The sequence below is a fragment of the Mixophyes fleayi genome, chromosome 7, assembly GCF_038048845.1.
Source record: "Mixophyes fleayi isolate aMixFle1 chromosome 7, aMixFle1.hap1, whole genome shotgun sequence".
In the NCBI taxonomy this organism is placed as follows: Eukaryota; Metazoa; Chordata; class Amphibia; order Anura; family Limnodynastidae; genus Mixophyes; species Mixophyes fleayi.
The window spans coordinates 142,281,498-142,302,598 of NC_134408.1; the positions used below are offsets into that span (position 1 = coordinate 142,281,498).

The 21,101-nt window shown below is 41.6% G+C and overlaps 1 protein-coding gene across 5 annotated transcripts in view; it reads right to left on the reverse strand.

Moving 5' to 3' along the window:
* The window catches only part of THSD7B (thrombospondin type 1 domain containing 7B), a 303,781-nt gene that overhangs the window by 194,627 nt on the left and 88,053 nt on the right, over nucleotides 1-21,101 (reverse strand). For all 5 annotated transcript variants that reach the window (XR_012678316.1, XM_075180948.1, XM_075180947.1 and 2 more), the window contains exons 4-5: nucleotides 19,947-20,192; nucleotides 14,421-14,584 (exon numbers count right to left, since the gene is read on the reverse strand). Coding sequence is in view for 4 of the 5 variants with exons in the window: in XM_075180948.1 (XP_075037049.1) it covers nucleotides 14,421-14,584; nucleotides 19,947-20,192 (410 nt within the window). In the remaining variant the exon portion in view is untranslated. The remainder of the gene's footprint in view (nucleotides 1-14,420; nucleotides 14,585-19,946; nucleotides 20,193-21,101) is intronic.

Sequence of the window (21,101 nt, forward strand, 5' to 3'; positions counted from 1 at the left end):
CGAACCTATACCTCTGTTTATAACTATGAGCATTTCTAAAGTCTATCAGTTAATGTGGCTGGATTTGGCCAGTATGGACCCCCCCCCATCCCCCACCCCGTAACATCATTACCTGACTTCCCTAATCTGGTGTATGCAGTCCAGGGGGTAAATGTATCAAGCTGAGAGTTTTCCGGGGGGTTTGAAAAGTGGAGATGTTGCCTATAGCAACCAATCAGATTCTAGCTATCATTTTGTAGAATGTACTAAAGAAATGATAGCTGGAATGTGATTGGTTTTTCAAACCTGCTGGAAAACTCTCAGCTTGATACATTTACCCCCAGCAGTTCAGCCAGGGAAAGCCTTCATTCTACAAATCATACTTACAACATGACTAATTTGGACTCTGTACATCCCATTCTAATCTTGTGTCTGCTGCAGTTATCATCTCTCCTCCCTGGGCAGCACGGTGTCTTAGTGCTTAGCACTTCTGCCTCACAGCATTGGGGTTGTTGATTTTCGCTCAGGGCCTTATCTGTGTGGAATTTTTACTCTCAATCCTAATTTTTGTCAACTGTTTATCTGCAGTGTGCGGCTCCATATTTGTAACCCGGCCACTAGAGGCAGCATCGAGTTCCAGGGAGAGCATCAAAAACTGCTCAGCAGATTACAGAAGAACTTTACACAAGTGTAGATATTTGGTATCCCTGTAATATGGAGAACAAGCTGATTTTGGTATACCTTTCTAAGGTTGAGCTAAGTAAATCAAAGTAATTCATACTTGCCTACTTTTGAAGGCAGCTGTCCAGGAGGGGGAGTCCATCGAGCTGTGTGTGGCCACACGTTGTGTGCCGTTAGGCTCCGCTCCTGTCAGTCAGGCATTTTTAGGCAATCACAGTAGGGGGCGGTCCCACAATGGCACGTTTAACCCTGCCCCCACCATTTTCAACAACGGCAACAGCTGGATCCGGGATTTTTGCCTGCTCTCTCGGGAGTCCGGGAGAACTCCCAAAAATCCGGGAGTCTCCCGGACATTCCAGGAGAGTAGGCAACTATGAAGTAACTATGGACACAATCCTGGAAACGTATACTCCTTTTTCAATTTTACTTGCATAATGGTTTTAACAAAAAAAGCTATTTACTTCACTTACCAATCAAAAGAAAGTCATGACTTTCTCCAAAAATAACCCTCCCCCCCCACACACACACACACACAGAATGTGAATTCACCAGGGTAGAAGAAGTTTTGCCAAAAGTGTTCTCGGTTTAACCGGCACATTGCAAAACTATGAACAAGTGTTCTGGTCGCAAGAGGTATAAGGTACCATAACCAGGTACGTCTGGTCATGCAGAGGTTAAAAAGAACCACATTACTGGAATAAATATTCATAAATAAATGTAACATGGGACATCCAGTCCTTTCTTCACTGTTACCTCTCGGAAAGACTAACTTGCAGCTCATCGTTATCTAAGCAACGACTCATTATAAAACAAAATAATCTTCTGCCACATCTGGACAATCCAAGCAGGCGAGCAAAACCATTACAGAATTACTCAAATACAGAAATTACATAATAACAAATCTATCCCCAAGAGAGCTGGTATTAAAATTTCTCTAATTAATATAATTTGGCAGGATGTTATCGAACAGCGTCCTATAACAATACACTGGAATTGACGGCAGCCGTAGCCTCTCAGACAAAAGAATATAATTGTCAAACTACTCGAAAATAACTCCGGAATCTTCTGAAAACTGAGCCGGGAGCAGATTATTGTTAAAAGATGCACGATTCCGGCATCCGCGCTGTGTGAATAATTTCATGCTCGTACAATAGAGATGATAACAGTTTGGATGTGTTTAACTGGCCCTATTCCCATCTAGCTGGGGGAAAAAGGATGAGCTGACTGACAATCTTTAGAATTACAAATAAATGTAATTTGAGTTTGAGTGGGGAGCAGTGGCTTAAATTCAGAACAATCCATCGTTAATGTTTTTATATAACAGATTTATAAGGGCTTATTCATCAAGGTACGCCTACGGAGCGCAACGCGTGTTTGATTTAAAGCGCGAGTATTTCGGCTTTGTGCACTTCCGAAGACCTCAAGATACGTACGCCTTTGAATTCGGGTGTAGGTCTGCTGTGCTCTAGTATACAAGCCACCGCAGGAATACGCCAAATACCAATGTGGATTATAAAATTACAAAAGGACGCACAGAAGAAAGAATATATATATATATATATATATATATATATATAGTGGTAAAGCGCAGCATTCACTGGAGTCTAGCACAGCTTGGTCGAGCGATTTATTAGCAGTTGTCAGGATGCTTTAAACAGTGCCAGCTGTGGTTGCAGCAAACATATCCAACAAAAGCTTCATAACTCTCACACAGCCCTACGTCTGGCTGAACAGTAGTTCCCTCACTACTAGCCGGCCACTAACTGGCATCGGTGGCCCCGCCCACATATACAAACAGTGCCTTTATCCTCCACCCAAGCACTACAAACAAATCATAGCAAAAAAACCCAAAATCAATTACACCCATGTGGAACACCTGTGTGTGTATAAAAAAAATGAGGGGTTTTATTCCCCACCCATGCTGAACATAAAATACATTTTTACAGATGCATGTGATTGCAGACACATGTTATAGCATCAGGGGTGGGCTGGCCCAGGGGGCTGGGGGGCATCGGTTTCAGAGCTGTTAGGGCCGCCCCTCAGATGCAAAATCTCTTGATTTTGACTGGCAGCCGCATCTGATGACATGGGATGCGGCTGCGTCAGCGCACAGGCGGCCGCATCACATGACACGCGATGCGGCCGCCTGTGTGCCCCCCGGGCTGTACTGTGCCAGCCCGCGCCTGTATAGCATGTATACGAGACTGTCATCACTACTGATCAGGACTTTTACTAGCCCTGTAGCTGGAGCAAGAGATACGACAGAAAAACAAGTAACTTTGATAAGCCCGGAGCTTGATTCGGACTTGGCTGTGTGCTCTTGAGTTTGGCACACCCTTACTGTACATTGACTATGGCAAAACAATCCTTCCCTGCCTCGTTCACTCCCCGAAATCGTAGACTGAAGTAAGTGTTCTTTGTGTTTCAATACGGCGCGAACAGGGCTGCGTTTACTAGCAAAAGTCCCAGTTCTGGGTATACACAGATTGATCAAAATTAGCAGATGCTAGCAACAATGCTTAGGTAGGTCATAATGTATCAGTGCTTAGTAATGGCGTTACTAGGAAAATTCCTTTCCCTTATGCTGCCCAATGTCCTTCATACTTCTTAACAGCCCAGGGTCAAAAATTGGACTAGCCACGTCTCAATCTGCCCAAACCACATCCAGATCCATCCATATCAAGGTCATATTTGGTAATACTATGCTGCTAAATCACTAAGACACACCCTTTTGGACCCAAAAAGTGGGACTGTTTGAGGTATGGCGCTACCTCCACCAAATACCCAGTACTTCTAATCTTGGTGCCAGTATCACTGTGTTCCTCTTCCAGTGAGTGCACAAAGAACAGTTTAGTAATACATGGGACAATCATACATTCATTGTATGAGGATAGCACCGGTGACTCACAGAGGGGGTGGTACATGGTGGGAGAATATCTAATTTGCTTCCTAGACATTTGTAGACCCACAGGAAGAGTTTGAAAGGGCTGCACCCCCTGCAACTTTTGATACAGCCAATGTTTCTAATTGGAAAATTGGAACGCGCTATGCCATGCCCCCAATCCTCTCAAGCAATAGCTTTTCTGTGCCATTTTTTGGATGCCGAAAATTGTGACTTTGCCAAGAAAATGTGCACTGTTTGCAGGTGTGGAGTACAGTGACCCTGGGTCCTGATAAAGGGTAGTTTAGAGTGGGGTGAGCTGGCAGCCAGACGACTAGGTGAGAATCTCATCTCTGCCAACCCTAGACTTCTGCCGATAACGATAAAGCTAGCTGAGGGATGCTCCGCTTCCTGGCAATACTGGTTGGCAGCGATAAGAGGAGTCATACTGCACGCCAGGCCAATGATTGGTCCCTGTACACATGCGTCAGACGGTTTGACTTGGGCTTCCAGTTTCAGATTCAAAACCAAAAAAAAATTAAATAAAGACTGACCACTGCTGTCCTTGGCAAACAGACCCCCCCCCCTCCCCCCCAGCAGACGTTAGACTTCACTAGATTGATTTAGGGCTTTAGACCCATTGATAAATAGACCCCTTAATCAGTAAACCTCAGTTTATTGTTTCATTGTTTTATGTTATATTGTTTACATTCCATTACCCAAATCTTTCAGTTACTGATAATGGGCATTGTACATGTGTTACAGTGATCAATAGGTGCCCTTCACTCCCGCGAAAGAACTGGAGATCCCTAAATAAAACACTCTTAATTTCAGCACTAAACTCAGCCTGAGAGACGTTACCCCGAGACACGCCGAGCAGATGAGATCAAATTAAATTATTCCGCTGCTTAATATCAATGTTCTGCCAAAAGTTTGAGTCGTGCCATTTACAATTACATTCACTTCATTTTCACCAGCTGGGGATAATGAATTAGGTTATAAAGTTATATAACCTCCCTCTGATGGAATCATCTCCGGGGGAAGGGAATGCGCTGGTAATTTGCGAGTCGTACAAGCAAAATTATTTCCACAGTTTAGAGACATTTGAGCATTTCACAAGCAAATGATTCTGGAAATGCCAACAAGTCGTTCATTACCTACTGAGCTTTATCAGTGAGAGCTGCGAAACTGTCGGAGATTTCCAGGGATCGTCCTAATTTTAATGATTTATGGTTTTTGTGGTTTAATATTTATCAACGGGTGTTTACTTTAGCCAAGGGCTTGTTATCGCATTGTCCAATATGTGACAATGGTTATATATTTTTTTTATAATAAGTCTTACTATAATAATAATTTTGTAATAAGTCTTGGGCTGTTATTTTTACTGAGAATTATAGGTAGTTATTAATTATAATTATGCCATAAAATTGGGATTAACAGATTTGTATTTTCTTTATTTTTGTTGCACCATTATCACTATATAGAGTGCTTGCACAAATTCATTTGAGCATAATCATCATTTATATAGCGCCACTGATTCCGCAGCGCTGTACAGAGAATTCATTCACATCAGTCCCTGCCCCATTAGAGCATACAGTCTAAATTCCCTAACACACACACAGAAAGATTAGGGTCAATTTTGATAGCAGCCAATTAACCTACCAGTATGTTTTTGGAGTGTGGGAGGAAACAAGAGCACCCGGAGGAAACCCACGCAAACACGGGGAGAACATACAAACTCCTCACAGATAAGGCCATGGTTGGGAATTGAACTCATGACCCCTGCGCTGTGAGGCAGAAGTGCTAACCACTAAGCCACCATAGGTTCTAGATTTTCAGCACATAATTCACATTATGTCATATGGGTTACATGGTGCATTTCATAATTTAGTAGGGTCCTAGTTTTATGACAAGTCTCAGATCATTAAACTGATGATAGCTTTGACCAACTGTATGCTGGTTATATCTATATTCAAGATCTATAAGATTGATTGTGACTGCAATTTGGAATAAGGGCTTCAATGTAATCTAATTATTTATTGTATCTTTATTTTTTTGGGTGCATTAGGCACTAGCTGCCATCATAGGATCAAGAGAGACTTTTTCATTTTAAATTGATACTTTATATTAATTGAATTATGTAAATGAATAAGATTTATGTTCTGTTAATATAAAATGATTGTAAAATTCTTTGTACTAAACATTACGCAATATTCAGATCAGGTCCGGCAGAACACGGTAAGCTCGTTAAGGGTGGCAGGTTGGCGCTGAGCTGTCCGGTTGTCTGCCAGTCCGCCGGCTCCAGGAGACCATTTTTTCTAGAACGTCCTTTCAGTAACATTATGCTTGCTGTTAAGTTATACAATATCATGAGTGTAGTATTTACTAGTTTATTGACATTTTGTATTATGACTACATCATAGAGAAGAACACTAGCGATTCCCCTTGCTACATTGTAACTAGGTAGTGAACGGTATTCACATGATTCATTACTAGCGAGATATGGACTCTTCTTTTTCATGAATGGAATCATGTGACCACTCTCTTGGAGTAAGATCTCCATTGGTAATGTAGTAAAAATATTATTATAAGTTTGATGCGTGGACACACCGACTCGATTTTTAGAAGAATTTAAGCTGGTCAAAAGGGTTTTTTTATTTAGCGCACAAGATAAATAAATTTATAATTCAATCTCACAACATCAGGGCCGCCAAGTGAAATTTCGGGCCGCGGTACTGCAACTTCTAGGGCCCCTTCCATAGTCACCGAAGGGGGCATGGCCATAACATGTTGGTGACTCGTCCCACCACACAGACAGGCTCCACCCTCCCTGTCAGCATCCCTGATTAGCATTACCATTCATTACCAATATAAGATATGTGCTATTAGTAATTTTTTTTAAAAAAGGGAGAAAAGTGAGAGCAGCATTGTGTATTCATACCTTGGAGATGTTTAAGGCTGCTCTTAATTATACTGTTTGCAAACAAGATGCTTCACCACATGCCATTAACATTCAATACGTGTTTTGATATGACAGTACAATAAGATTTATATTATAATTATTGTCTATTGTTGAGCGTGATTTTGAGCTGTGAAGAAATATAGCAGCACCAAGTGAGGGGGTCTAATCCCCCTGCTGAAGATTAAATGGATTAGTTGGTTTACGTGAATGGATATCATGTGTTTTCTCGCACGGAGCAAGTTTACATTACATTGTCATTTAATATATCTATTTGATTCTTATGTCATTTTCATTTTATAACGTGACTGTTTTCTTTTGGCTTCTAGACAGACTTCTTAAAAGATAGAACTTTATTTTGTTTGACTACTCCTGTGAATCGTTACAGACTGTGATACAGACAGCTATGACAGCTATGTGATCGTAATTGCATTTAGTTTTGCAATTGAGATCACACCTCTATATGTGTGAATAGGATTATTCTTGTCTGGAAGTTGTCACAAGCACAACGAAAGGCATAAGGTTTCAATTCATAGTTACAGTGTTTATTTAAATGTTTTAGGCTTTTTTTGCCAGTTTTATGTATATGACTTTTGAGTAATGTTTTATATTTTTTGTTCTTGTTTGGATATCTTGTAGCCAAACATGGATTATACTTTGATGCTTCGTCTCTTATTATGTGTGTTACATGTAGTTCTTGCCATCTGTTCTTAGTCTGCATGTTGAGTTAGGATCTATTGAATATGAGTATATATGTATTTATACAGAGCAGCATGGTCTACCCCGGTGGTGGGAAATCTGCTAAATTTCGGGGGCCCTACATGTGGCCTTCTACTCCACCAAACGGCTGCAAATTAAATTTTTTGAACTGTGCTCAAAGAAAAAATTAAATATAAAGATATGCCACAATAATTAATTTTATTAATATTTCATTGGGGTGCCATGGGATGTCCTGTTAATGTTAGCGGCTGTCACATAGCACAGTAGGGAGCTTCCGCAGCGCCAATTGTGATAGTGGTAGCAGTAATGGCCATTAATTTTATTAATGCTAATTTAATATGTCCAGAGGAACAATTAACCCATAATCAATGAGTAGAAGTAATGCCCAGTGGTATGCGAACAGTAATGGTAGTGCACATTAATATGCCAGCCGTAGTATTAATGCCTAGTAGTATGAGATTAGGTCTAGTAATAAGAACTGAGATCTGCATAGGACCGAAGGATAATAAAAGCTTTGCTGTATCTTTAATTGAACTATTCTCTGGAGTGTTAACAGTTAATCTTTGGGTACGCCCATCTGGTGTCATAGGGGAGGGGTTTAGGACTATAAGTTGGATGGGCGGAGTTTGCTCAGTCCTTGGCAGTTTGGAAGTTGCCCACCCACCCTCCCTGTTACGTTTGATGAGAAAAGGACGTGATTGGATGCTCTGTTGATGGATATCAGCGTTGACGGCAGCATATCTCTCAGTGAAGACGGATGGAGTTATGGCCGGAAAAGCAGTACAGTCGACGGCCAGTGGTTTGGGCCCACATTACGGTATTGGGCATGGTGAACCCGCCTCCCTTCGAGTGAATCGGCTATTAGTCTCGGTTTCAGGCACCGCCCTTGTGGGCTGCCCTGTGGTTGCTTCCAGTATAGCCCAGAGGAGGGGCGGGTTCGGTAGATTCAGGACGTGGTGCCCCGTCCAGGTAGATATGTGCGCCCGGGGTTTGATTGGTTGGTCCCCCACTTGAACCCAGGGGTTTGGTTGTTCCCCAGTGTGTAGTCCTAAGGATATGCTAGGACAGTTGGGTTTTGCCTGGCACACGTCGGTCTGACTGCTTATTTCACCGCCACCATGTTTATGAATAAATCATTTATTTGTGCCCTATTTCAAGTCTCGTGTCATTACTTCAGGTTATAGTGATAAGATGAAGGAGGTAAAGAGGTTAAGGTATCAGACATAAGACTTTTATGGCAGTAATACTGGTAAACCATTAATATCAATTAAGTTACTAGCAGTAGTGGTGCCAGCTGGTAGTCTTCACAAAGCTTTACCATATTACGATAAACAATACATTATTAGGAGAAACCAGTACAATGACAGTAAAAAATATTAGGAAAGAGAACTCTGCCCCTAAGGGCTTACACTCCACTGAAAAAAAATCAATCCACTACAGGTATAACTTCATGCCAGATGTCATATTCAGAAAGAATCTTAGTGAACCTGAGCAACAGCGTACAGTTATTTGCTGTATCGAACCCTTAAGCAAAATGAAATGAAAATAATAACAAAGAAAATATTGTATGGGATTGTGAAGTGGACCTGATCATGTCGTCTCAGAAAACAAATTTACAGCAACAAATAAATGCTGTTCCTGTATTTCCAGCTGGTGCCTGCTCCCAGCAACCAGCCCACACGTCTCCTGATAGCGATGTTTCTTCAGTGGTCAGCGATCAGATAAGGTGATATATCATTACAGCCGGAGAGACAATAAATACACGCACAGGTGGGGTGTATTATATGCTCTGAGTTTATCAAAACAAATCATCATCTATATATAATGTTTTAGTCACGTAGACATTTTAGTACTGCGCAAGCGTAAATCACAAAGTTCCTCATCAGCAAATATTACAAAGAACAAAGAAAGATATACATGTCTTGTGAAACAGGACATAACTGTTACAAATCATAGTTGCAGTTCTTGCATGTCCCTGAAACTTGTTAATAAAACTAAAGCCTATTGTGACTTGCAATGCTGTAAGCCTGAACCCTGAACCGTATTTTTCTGAACAAGCCAAGTTAACTCTTTCCCTCCCAAGGGGGTAAATGTATCAAGGTCCGGTTTCTTCATCTCGCGGGAGATCGGCGTCTTTGCAGCTAAAATTTAAAGGGGCGATGGCTTGTAAAGGCAAACATTATACTGACCAATCAGTGAGCACCCACCTGGCACACTGCATGACGGAACATTAAACATTCTCCTCCTGATTTAAGAGTCTCCCTTTTGATGTGTAGGAGTATGCTGGACAATTGCTGTGAATTGCACTCATTGTAGTGTAGGAGAAAGCTAGCCACACCCACTATTTTCCATAGCCACACCCACTTAAAACTTTTCGCTACATTCCCCAGGACCCTTCTCTCACCTAAATTTTTCAAATTCCACTAATACATTTCAATAAGTATATGGGATCATGGCTAAGCAGCCACTAAGCACACTCTTGAGCCTACCTCTTGCACTGGATATCTAATATATCTAAGAAATCTCTCTACCTATCAAAAAAAAAAATAGAAATATCAAAAGGCGGCTTTCATAAGTCTGTTTCTAAATGTAATATATACATGATTCGTTCAGTAATTAAGCTGAACATGTAAAGTAATGTACTTGCCTACACGTAAAGAGAATTGTTATGCGAACACAATATTTTCAGAATTGCTATTAATTCTACACAAGTTCTGAGAAAAGCGACATCTCAGCTTACCTGGGAATAATACACAGAACATTCTTTTATCTGACAATACAAACTATCCAGAGATGTCGCAGTGAATAATTTAATGAGCCCACAAGGCGATTTCTCAGATTCAGAGCAGTAAATGTGTTTACATTGCAAATGATGTATCGTGCTTCTGCCAGCCTAATAATTTGAGAATTTCGATTACAAGAGAACTGAATGGATCATAACAGCATTTTTTAATAGTTATTCCGTTGGCCATCAATTTTAATTAAAGCTACTTTTACCGTATTAAATTGATACTTTCATCTTACAAGCTTGGAAAATGCAAACCAATTACACAGCTTAGATGCAGTAAGGAGAGGACGGAGAATAGGAAATGTGAAGAATGCTGCTATTACTCCCATTAAATTATTGTCACAATTACAGACACATCTGATAGATTTATAGACATTACACAAGAGAGAGGAAGCGAGTAGGCCTCTAGCTGCTGTGGAACTACAAGCCCCAGCATCCGCTGGCATTAGGTGCACAGTTGAACCTGACACATCTATAACAAAAAAACTATGAAATATAACAACTTTCAAAAGTTGTAATTTTAAGCTTTTGTAATATTATATTACTGTATGCATTATATAATAATTCATCCTACCAGTCAATGTTGCTGAAACTTTATAGGACCTATCTATCAAATAGGAAAGGCCCTAAATCCGACAAAAAGGGGGGAATTTTTTATGAAAGCCCCCTGGCCTTCGACCAGAAGTCTATTTCCACATCTGGCTCTTCGTCTATCTCCACATCTGGCTCTTCCTCCACCCCCTCCCGGTAGGAGTCCCCCAGGGCTCTGTTCTTGGCCCCCTACTCTTTTCGCTCTACACTTCCTCCCTCGGTGCTCTCATCTCCTCCTTCGGTCTTCAGTATCACCTCTATGCTGACGACATCCAACTCTACATCTCTACTCCTGATCTCCACCCTCCTCTCTCATGTATCTGACTGCCTCTCTGCCATCTCCTCCTAGATGTCCTCATACTTTCTCAAAATTAACATCTCTAACTGAACTCATTGTCTTTCCTCCCTCCAGACTCCCCTCCCACCACAATCTCTCTATTGTTGTTAATAACACAACCATCTCCTCTGTCACCCAACTCCGTTGCCTGGGTGTCACCCTTGACTCCTCTCTCTCTTTTGCCCCCCAAGTCCACTCCCTTGCCCAAGCCTGTCGCTTCCAACTGCGCAACATCGCCCGCATCCGACCCTTCCTCTCACAAGATGCCACCAAAACCATCATCCATCATCTCCCGTCTTGACTACTGCAACCTTCTGCTCACTGGCCTCCCCCTCTCCCATCTCTCCCCCCTCCGCTCTGTACTCAATGCGGCTGTTAGACTCATCTTTCTCTCACGTCGCTCCTCCTCTGCCTCCCTTCTCTGCCTCGCCCTACACTGGCTCCCTTTCCCCTACAGAATCCACTTTAAACTCCTTATTACCACCTACAAATCTCTCTCCCAGACAGTCTACTGCCCCCTACATCTCTGACCTCCTCACCATTCACACTCCTGCCCGCTCCCTACGCTCGGCAAATGACCGTCACCTCTCCTCCACTCTAATTACCTCTTCCCACTCCAGAATCCAAGATGTCTCCCGTGCTGCCCCCCTGCACTGGAATGACCTCCCTCGCTGCATCTGTCTCGCTCCCAATCTGTGCTCCTTCAAACGAGCACTCAAAACTCACCTGTTCCTCAAAGCCTACCAACCTTCCACCTAACCCCCTCATCTCCTCCGCTCTTTCTCCCCTCTCTCCCCTGGTCCCCTTTTTTCTCCCCCTTGCATCACTGACTCCGTTTTATGCCTGTTTCGTCCACCCTCCCTTAGGATGTAAGCTCCAATGAGCAGGGCCCCTCTTCCCTCGTGTCTCCTTACCCATTCTTCTGCTCCGTATTTACTCCATTTGTCTGCCCGGAGCTTCTGAAGCATTGGTACTTTGTGTTTACTGTTCTGTACTGTTTCACCCTGTATGTACTGTTTGTACTATGTACGGCGCTGCCGATACCTTGTGGCACCTAACAAATAAAGGATAATAATAATAATATTTAAGAATCGCCACCGTGGTACTAACGCCATCTCCAGATGGCATTAGCAGGAAAAATGCTTCATTTCTAAAAAAAAAATCCTCTAAAAAAAGCCATTTCCCATAGACTTTAATGGACTGTGCGCATGGTTCGACAGCAGTAGAAAAGCCGTAGGTCACGTTGGGAAGTGACCTGTGGGTTTTCTTAATCCCTTAACAGTTCGTCCTTAACAGTTTAGGTGGTTATGTAGAGGATGAGTCCCTTTTGTAAAGAATAGCCTGATAAAAAGCTTTCTTGTTAATTTTGTGATCGGAGGTGTCTTGGTAAATAGACCGCTTGTTCTTTCCAAGTGGGACAAACTTAATTCTGCTACACTTTGACATATACTAATTTACGGCATTGCCAAAACAATTAGATATAGATATAAAACAGTAATACTTAGCAGTTCCTCTACAGCACTACAGTTATGAGCAGATAGTGGTTTTTTTTGTTTTCTTTTAGTCCATTTGAATAATTTTGATGCTTTAAATATGCACATAAGACTTTAAAATGAAATGTTCATCAACACCTATGAGTGTTTTGTTTGGGAGTGATTCAGCGCTGAATATTATGCACGAAGCAACTTCATAGATGAATCACTGCTGTGAAACAGAGAGAGGGCCGTGTCCCCTTTATTTCAATTTATCACCTTATCAGCCGGTGGTATAACTACAGGAGTCATAAGATCACAACTACAATGCAGCCTGTACTACATAGATGGCGGCCGCCCACCAGAGTGCGCCGGCTGTCACCGGACTCTCACTGGCCATCGCTGACAATCATAAAGACCAGTGTTAGAGTGGTGCACTGCTGGTTGGTTCCTGCGGTGCACTGCTGGTTGGTTCCTGCGGTGCACTGCTGGTTGGTTCCTGCGGTGCACTGCTGGTTGGTTCCTAGTGCTGCAGTTAGTCCACACTGTGTATACTGAACATTGCAGAATGTGGACGATATGCGGTTAATACTGAAATATGACAGTGCCGGCATTCTGTTATGTGCCGACGCTGGTGAGGAAGGAAGATTTATAGAGGAGGCAGAAAATGGGTAAGGGGCTCGATTCCAGCCCTTCGCAAACATACTCGTCCACTCTCCTGGGACTGTCGAATTTTAGGACTCCTCCTGGAGCAAGTACCCTCTTTGGATCCTGCCCACTTCACTAGGGAAGTGGGAGCAACAGGACAGGGCTTGATGGCACAATTTGCAATGGACGTCATCATGGTACTGCGTCCCACTGCGCAAGCCGTAAATTGCGGCATTGCACAATGGGGTGGGCTTTGGACACAAAGAAGCGATTTCCATGGACCTGCCCTTCGGGATCTCCCAGGGAGGACTTCTTAAATGTTGGCATATATTTTCCCAAAGGTTAACTACCTCCCCAATGGTGTGGAGGGACATCCTGATTCAAGGACCACAAAAAGGGTGGGGCTTAACAGGACAGTGGGTGGAGTTTTGTAGTAATTTTCCCCTTTCTGGTTGCAGTATGTTGGGAATGAGGGCAAGTCTTATTCTGTCCCACGTTCAGGATTATAAATGTTGGGTAAGCCACTAATAGCAGCTATTCAGCTTTTTATCATTGCTACATTATCCTGATTAGAAAATCTCAGTGTTCAAGTGATGCTTTGTGATACTGGGATGAGGGCTTGTTCAAATTAGCTTTTGTTATATACTGCACATAAAAGCATTCAGGGTGGAAGACAATACTAAATTACTGCCAAAGCAGCTAGCTTGTTTTGCAGCTGAATATAAGCTATTGTTCTGTGTTACCAGCCATCCTTCACAAACCACCACTATAACAGACCGATTGCAGATTTGTAAAAGAATGTTTGTTGCTCGTAGGAAAATAACATCTCTCACAGTCAGAAGTTTATTAGAAAAATCTTCTATTCTGCCATGATCCTGATATATACTGTACATATATATATATATATATATATATATATATATATATATATATATATATATATATTTCTAAAATGTATAAGTACTTTATTTTTATATAAACCAACTTCTATGTAAGGTTGAGTGGCCCTTTAATTTGGGATTAGTTCAATCAGCTTTCCCCAAATATCTCTGTAGTACAAAAACAAGGCAGCACTTGTTACAAAAGTCTGACACTAAGATTTGGAAAGAGGCTGTTCAAAGATATGAAGCCTTAGCAGCCAGTTGGGTGGTAGCTTTTGAAGTTTCACATCAGTAAGTATTTATTAGGAATGAACATTAAATCTGTTCTGTAGTGTAGTGGATGAGAAAAGCAGAACTCTACCACACATAAGAGGACACAGATTTACCCAGAAGCCTTGGAGTAGGACTCTGTAACACTTTATAAATAATGAAGCTGTATAACAAGACAATACATGGGAAAGGAGTATGATCGGAACAACTGACCTTCCTTTTGTGTCCCAGATTCCATGATACTTTGGGCACAGAACACCTTCTGCGTCTGAACTCCACCTCCGCACTGTGTCGCTTCCTCAGCCCAGGGAGTGTTGTCCTGGTCAGTGAGTAGAGACACCTGGCACTCCGTCCACTCGGAGGTCTCCCAGGAGAAACTTGCAATAAAAAACATTTACAGTAAGCTACAGCCTCACACGTACCAGCAGCAAGCTTCAGTCACTGCTAAAGGGCAGATACCATGAAATGTTAAATAAACTGGCACGGTTTAACTCCTTTGCTGCTAATGCATTTTTCTCCCTCCTATACTGAACTTATTTAGACTCTTTTGCTGATCACTTTCTGACTTCAACATCAATACAGACAGGAAATTTGCTCAATCAATTTATAGGTTAACAGCAGGCGCTTGAAAGGGTGGGGTTATCCTGAAAGGAGCAAATGCAGAGAGAAATCACCCAGCACCACTGTTAAGCAATATAAAAGCTGCTCTTTCTAATTGTACATAAAATGCAGAATTCTCAGTTAAACACATTTCATCATCACGCAGGATTTGTAGAGGGGGGTTTCCACACCACGCCCCCAGTGGGAGCAGCCAGCATGCATGGGGGCGTGGCTATACTTTTTGACAGTGGTTGGCTGCTCTCCAACTCTTCCTATCCCCATAATATACATGGGCAATGCTGCGTGCACTACTGTTCAGTGCACACAGCTCTCCCCTTTCAAGCAGAGCCGTGTGAAGCGGGGGCAGGGTCCGGCCACCTCAATTATACAGTGCCCCAGGCTAGGAGGGGGGTTTTCAGTAGAGATGAGCGGGCTCGGATTCCGCTAATCCGAGCCCACCCAAACAGTGCGGATCCGAACGGGATCCGAGCACTGTTCGGGGCCTTAATTAGAATATACGCAGCTGCAACATATAGAATTCTAAACAAATGCTATAAGTATTCTGAAATGTAACAGAGAAAAATATTCAATTTATCATGTATCAGTATTTCTAGTATAGTGTTGAGCTTTGCAGCCCCTCCCCTACACTCTGTACACCTCCACCACCATAATTTATGAAACAAACAACGTTATTGACATTTCAGTGAGATTCCAAATTGACCTGTTTCTTGCCACATAGTGGTGTATAATTTTAGACATCTTTTCTAAGGGTACAACCCTTTTACAGTGAAAACAAATGATAAATGGCAACCCCTGGTATTATCCTAGATAACGTATCACACCTCGTCTTCATGTACTGACAACACCAGAATACAGAATGAGAGAACTATGTAAAGGTCTAAAACCTCACCCACACCAGGGGCAAATGCAGGATTTGTAGAGGGGGGTTTCCACACCACGCCGCTAGTGGGCGAGATCAGCATGCATGGGGGCGTAGCTATAATTTTAGACAGTGTTTGGTTGCTCTCCAACACTTCCTATCCCCATAATATACATGGGCAATGCTGCGTGCACTACTGTTAGGTGCACACAGCTCTCTCTTTTCAAGCAGAGCTGTGTGAAGCGGGGGAAGGGTCCAGCCACCTCAATTATACAGTGCCCCAGGCTTGGAGGGGGATTTCCAGGCACTAGGTAACCCCCCTCGGTTTGCCTATGTACACAACCGTCCTAGCTCTGACCATTATTCAACATTTTGGGGAATGGTCTCCCTGTTTCCTTTCCTAGTGCCTATAATGTTTATTCTTGCTTTGCATTGAGTGTTCACAGATGACACATTGCGATCTCTCGTTCTCTAATGTTTACAATAGCGTTTCAAGTGCCTATTTACCTCATTCATTTTATATGACTGTTCCGAGACGCTGTGTACACGTCGGCTTCTCCGACTAATAAAGATTCATTTCAACGGAGTGCGGAGAGCGTTGACAATTTACAAATAAACATAATAAAGAAAGTAATTCCCCCAAAGAGATGATTATATGATCAGAGGCGACAGCCATTATCGCCGCATTAGTCCCCTCTAATGACTGACGTCTCATTCACTTTTACAGGCTGTAAAATGCCATTGGATCTTTCTGGGGAGATGTCACACCCAGGGAATTAATATTTTAGCAGGAGTGTTTGTTTGTTTGTTTTTTTTCCGCTAGGAAATAACTCACACGGATTTCTTTTGATACGGAAGCATTAATATAAACATATAATTACAGTATTGCCACAGAGCGTTCCTTTTAGCAAACCCGCGGGCTTCCCAAGTCACGAGCAGCAGGGTGTCATTAAGTGAGGAAAACGCTCAATCTGATGATCTGGTAATGACTGTAATTTGAAACAAATGTACTAATGCTGAAAGCACCGCCATACTTTGTTACAGAATTTTTTTTTATTTGCAGGAGACTTTCCAGAGAAGGAAAAAGATGTGTGTGTATATATATATATATAGAGAGAGAGAGAGAGAGAGAGAGAGCGAGAATCTTCCTGTGGAACCACTACTACTATCGCCATGGTGATGTTACAGAGAGGATGACAGATAATGGAATTGATACATTTTATGGTGATTTGGTTGAAATGGGGTATAAAGAGGGTGCAGTGTATCAGGTTCTGAAAGGAATGCAGCCTATCCGCAGGCAGAGATCTGGACATATTGGGCAGAAATGACCACAAGCGTATCGTATCAATGGTTTTGCTGTACCACCGTGAGTGTATATAGGCTTTGTGCAGGAAACAGGTTCACATACTAGGCTAAGTTCGATTGGACGATCAAGCTGTGCTGTATCCCTATGGACCAATTGGGGGATCTAGAGGGAAAAGGAGGCAAATTGGAAGCCACAAACTGAGTTATATGGGGGTCTCTGACCCCGTGACCCTCAGGCATTCTCAACAACTGAGAAACAGACAGAATAAGTCCATTTCTATTTTTCTTTACTCTAATTTTGTTCTGAAGACTAAACCGAATCCTGGTTCATAATACCGGTGGCCGTCATAATCGCGGCAGAGGAAGTGCCGGCACTGCCGTCATGAAAATCTTGGCACGCTAAATGCCGACACTACTATTATGCGGACAATGTCTACAGTGCGATTGGCGAGTTGCACAATGTCGCAATGACAATGCCGACATTAAAAGACCAATGCCGTAGGGTCCGTTGTATAATATTGATAGGTGGGGTTGGGGCAGAAAGAATGCAATTAGACGATATAAATTAAAATAATAACTCTCTGACGAATGATAAGCTCTGCAATCTGACTTAATAACACCTTCATATAAAAAAGTTAAAGTACTCTAATTAGAATATTGTTATATCTCGCTTCCATTAGACAAACACAAAGAGAATATACACAGTATAGGAATAGAGTGGCTTTCAGTAATAATCTGGTCTCTCTCACTCTGTTCCACTATTTTTAGACACAATAAACTTCAGCCATTTGTTCAGTTTTTCAAACAACAACTTTTCATTTATAATCGATAAGAGCAATAGCTTCCTATTCTCTCTTAACCTCTCAATAAATACATCCTCTAGAAAAGGAAACAATGTTTGTTATGTTTAATGGAGTGAAGAAAATGCATTATTAGGCACTTATAGTACATTAGCTTGTAAAGCGGAGAAACCATCTTATATTATTATCTTTGGAAAAAGGAATAAAAATAAATTGCAATTGTGTTTGCAGACTGAGAAATTTATTTGACAGCTAAAAAGTATGTTACTTTTTTCGAACTTCATGCGGAAAGTTGTAAAACACTAAATAAAGGCGGTAACTGGTTCTAGGAAAGGAAATTCTGGGACACAATCCCATCACTGATTGTTCTGATAGTGTAATGAACAGTAGATCAATGCTCTTCCTCTATCAGTGTTGGTTATGACATCCTGTAAAGTCTGCGCTACAGGGATGGGTAGCTAAATTAAAGTCAACTATTGCAAAAATATTTTTTTCAAAAACTAAGCATAACTGTACTAGAGCAAAATATTAAGTTTTTAATATTCATTATATATATATATATATACTTACCAACTCTCGTGGAATGACCAGAGTGGTATTTTTTTTGGTATGTGTGGGGAGAGGGGTTATCCCAGATTCCCGCGAGAGTCGGTCTCCCTCCAGTATCCTGCATCTCTTTCTTTGGAAGTGGGTGGGGTCTTGATGATGCGATGAACTGGGAATCGCGCTATTGTGGCCCACTAAACAGCAATGTAGCTTACGTCATCAGGCCCCTTCACTACAATATCAGTTATCATATCTATAATTAATATATATATATATATATATATATATATATATAAATATATATATATATATATATATATATATATACAAGTTAACCCGTGCATGATACTCATGCATTCTAGTCAAATCAAGCTACTTAAGGTGTTAAAAAGGTTTTTGTCATGCATTTGGGCCTAGCACAGGCCTCCTCAGGGGAAGAGCGTTACTTCCCGACGCAAGCGCCCTTTTTTAACGTGGTTTTGTCCACATGTCACCACCTCATCATTTTTCTCCATCACCTCATCCTTCATCTTCATCGCCACATCCTTCATCAAGCTACTTAAGGTGTTAAAAACTCCCCACTGTCACCCCCGGCAACCACCAACCTCTCCCAACTGTCACTTCTCCTTCAAGAAATATATAGGTCAGTGTATAACTCTGCCCAGCAGGTGGCGCTGCAGCTTGGTTTTTTTTCCCCACACACGCCACTAGGCATTTATATAGTAGATATATATGGAATAAAGAATTTATAATTTGTAAAAGCCCTGTGGGTGTCTCCTAATTATACTATTTCATACATCCATGGTTTTGGAGTTCCTGCACCCAGGCTTGATTTGACATATATATATATATATATATATATATATATATATATATATATATATATATTCAGCACTCACAGCCTTTATATTTGCTGTGAATTATGTTTGCAGCTATGTGCAGTAAACTGTGTCATTTATGTGTCCTTTTGTTAAAGGCTTTCTCCACGCTAAGTACAAACACAAAACAAAGCTATACACTGCTTGCAGGCAGCACAGTGTAAAATAGGGCAGCCAGGGGTGAGTATAATTATTAAACTTTGTGCTGCCTGCAAGCAGGATATAGTTATTTTGTTTTATGGAGAAAGCCATTAAAGCTGAACTAGCATGTATTAGATACATTTATTTTTTCCTATGAAGACACTACATCTCCCAACCCCAGCCGAAAACCCTGTGGAAGGATTAGAGGGAGAACCAATCAGAAGCCACAATCAAGAGATTGAGGCTTGTGATTGGTCCTCCAGCTCACACATCCCCTTCAGTTGTAGCTCCTGTCTAACTTCAGCTATTAAAATTCAAAAATTAATAAGAATGATTTGCATTTGTATCATGATGAGAGGCCGTATACCTGTGACATGGTGTTATCTAAAATTGGGATTCAAACACTATTGAACAATAAAGTATAAGAGATACACAGTAATCTGTAATTCAACAAAGAACTGTAGCGTTGGAACATTTCCTGACTATCTTTAAGATAGACACACATGGACATCCTGGTGTGCATTCAAGCCAGGAATGTAGTGGTCAAGATAACACCTTCCCCCTGCCAAACTAGTAAGAGGGTATATACCTGAGACATGGCGGCTCACGTCCTCCTGTATTACAGGTTTCCATCTCTTCCAATGCAGGGCAAGGTTTCCCTCCTCCGATCGCTATGTGTTTAACATCCCTCCTCCTTCTCCGTAAGCCAAGAACTGTCCCTCCAGGCTGACAGGTCTTAGAACACAGACTCCACTCCGACCACTCCGACACTTCGCAGTCTTTTGGCATTATACAAGATTGGTAATGTAGAGGCATGTTGTCCTGGGTGCAGATGCTGGGACAACAGATAACATCAACTAATTTATGTACCTCCTTTTCTTATTACCAGCATTTTAATTAGTAAGGGATGGCTGAATCAGTACTGGGACCCATTTCCATAGTGTGATAATGTTCTACTCCCACTTTTTCCCAATTGAGAAAGCAATGGTTAATTGTTGTAAAAGGGAAAAGCCACCATTGAAGGTAGGGACAGGGTTTTAAAAGAAAGATACTCTTTATTCCCTCAGGTTACTTGAGAGATGAACTGAACCAACATTCATAAGAATGGACCAAATTAGCCAAATATACTAATCAGTGACTGGAAATCAATGTGTCTTTCCACTAACCGCCTCTCCCTGCTTTCCTCACCGGTCTAGAGCGCAGGGAGCACTACCGATCAGCAGGGGGCAGCAGTGGAGAGAATGAATTTTGCCTAGAAGGTGTTTAACAGGTTAACCGCTCTCCTGGCTAGACACTCTCCAGGGGGCAAGGTTTTTATTGATCACTTTCTATGAATATCTAGGTAGTTATATAAGTGCTATTTAAAGTTTCTCTTTTTATTTGTTTTAAATAAAAATGACCTATTTCAACCCAGTTAATTACAACTGGAACATAAGTGAGTGGAAACAGGAACAGATCATTATCACATTGAAAACAGGCAGCTAGCAATACTTAAATAGTACTCATGTACAAATCATGTCTGTCGCCCGTTATATCAGGAGATCAAGAGATAGAGAAGGGATGATTGACCATGTGAAATAGCAACCATTAAAATAACTAAGGATATAAGTTTTCCAAACAACATAGACACATATCCCTTATGTCTGAATGTTTCTCAGTACAACATACGTATCAGAAGCCTCATTTCCGAGTTGAAATTGCCATAATGATGTATTTATTAAAATATAAGCCATACAGGACAAAT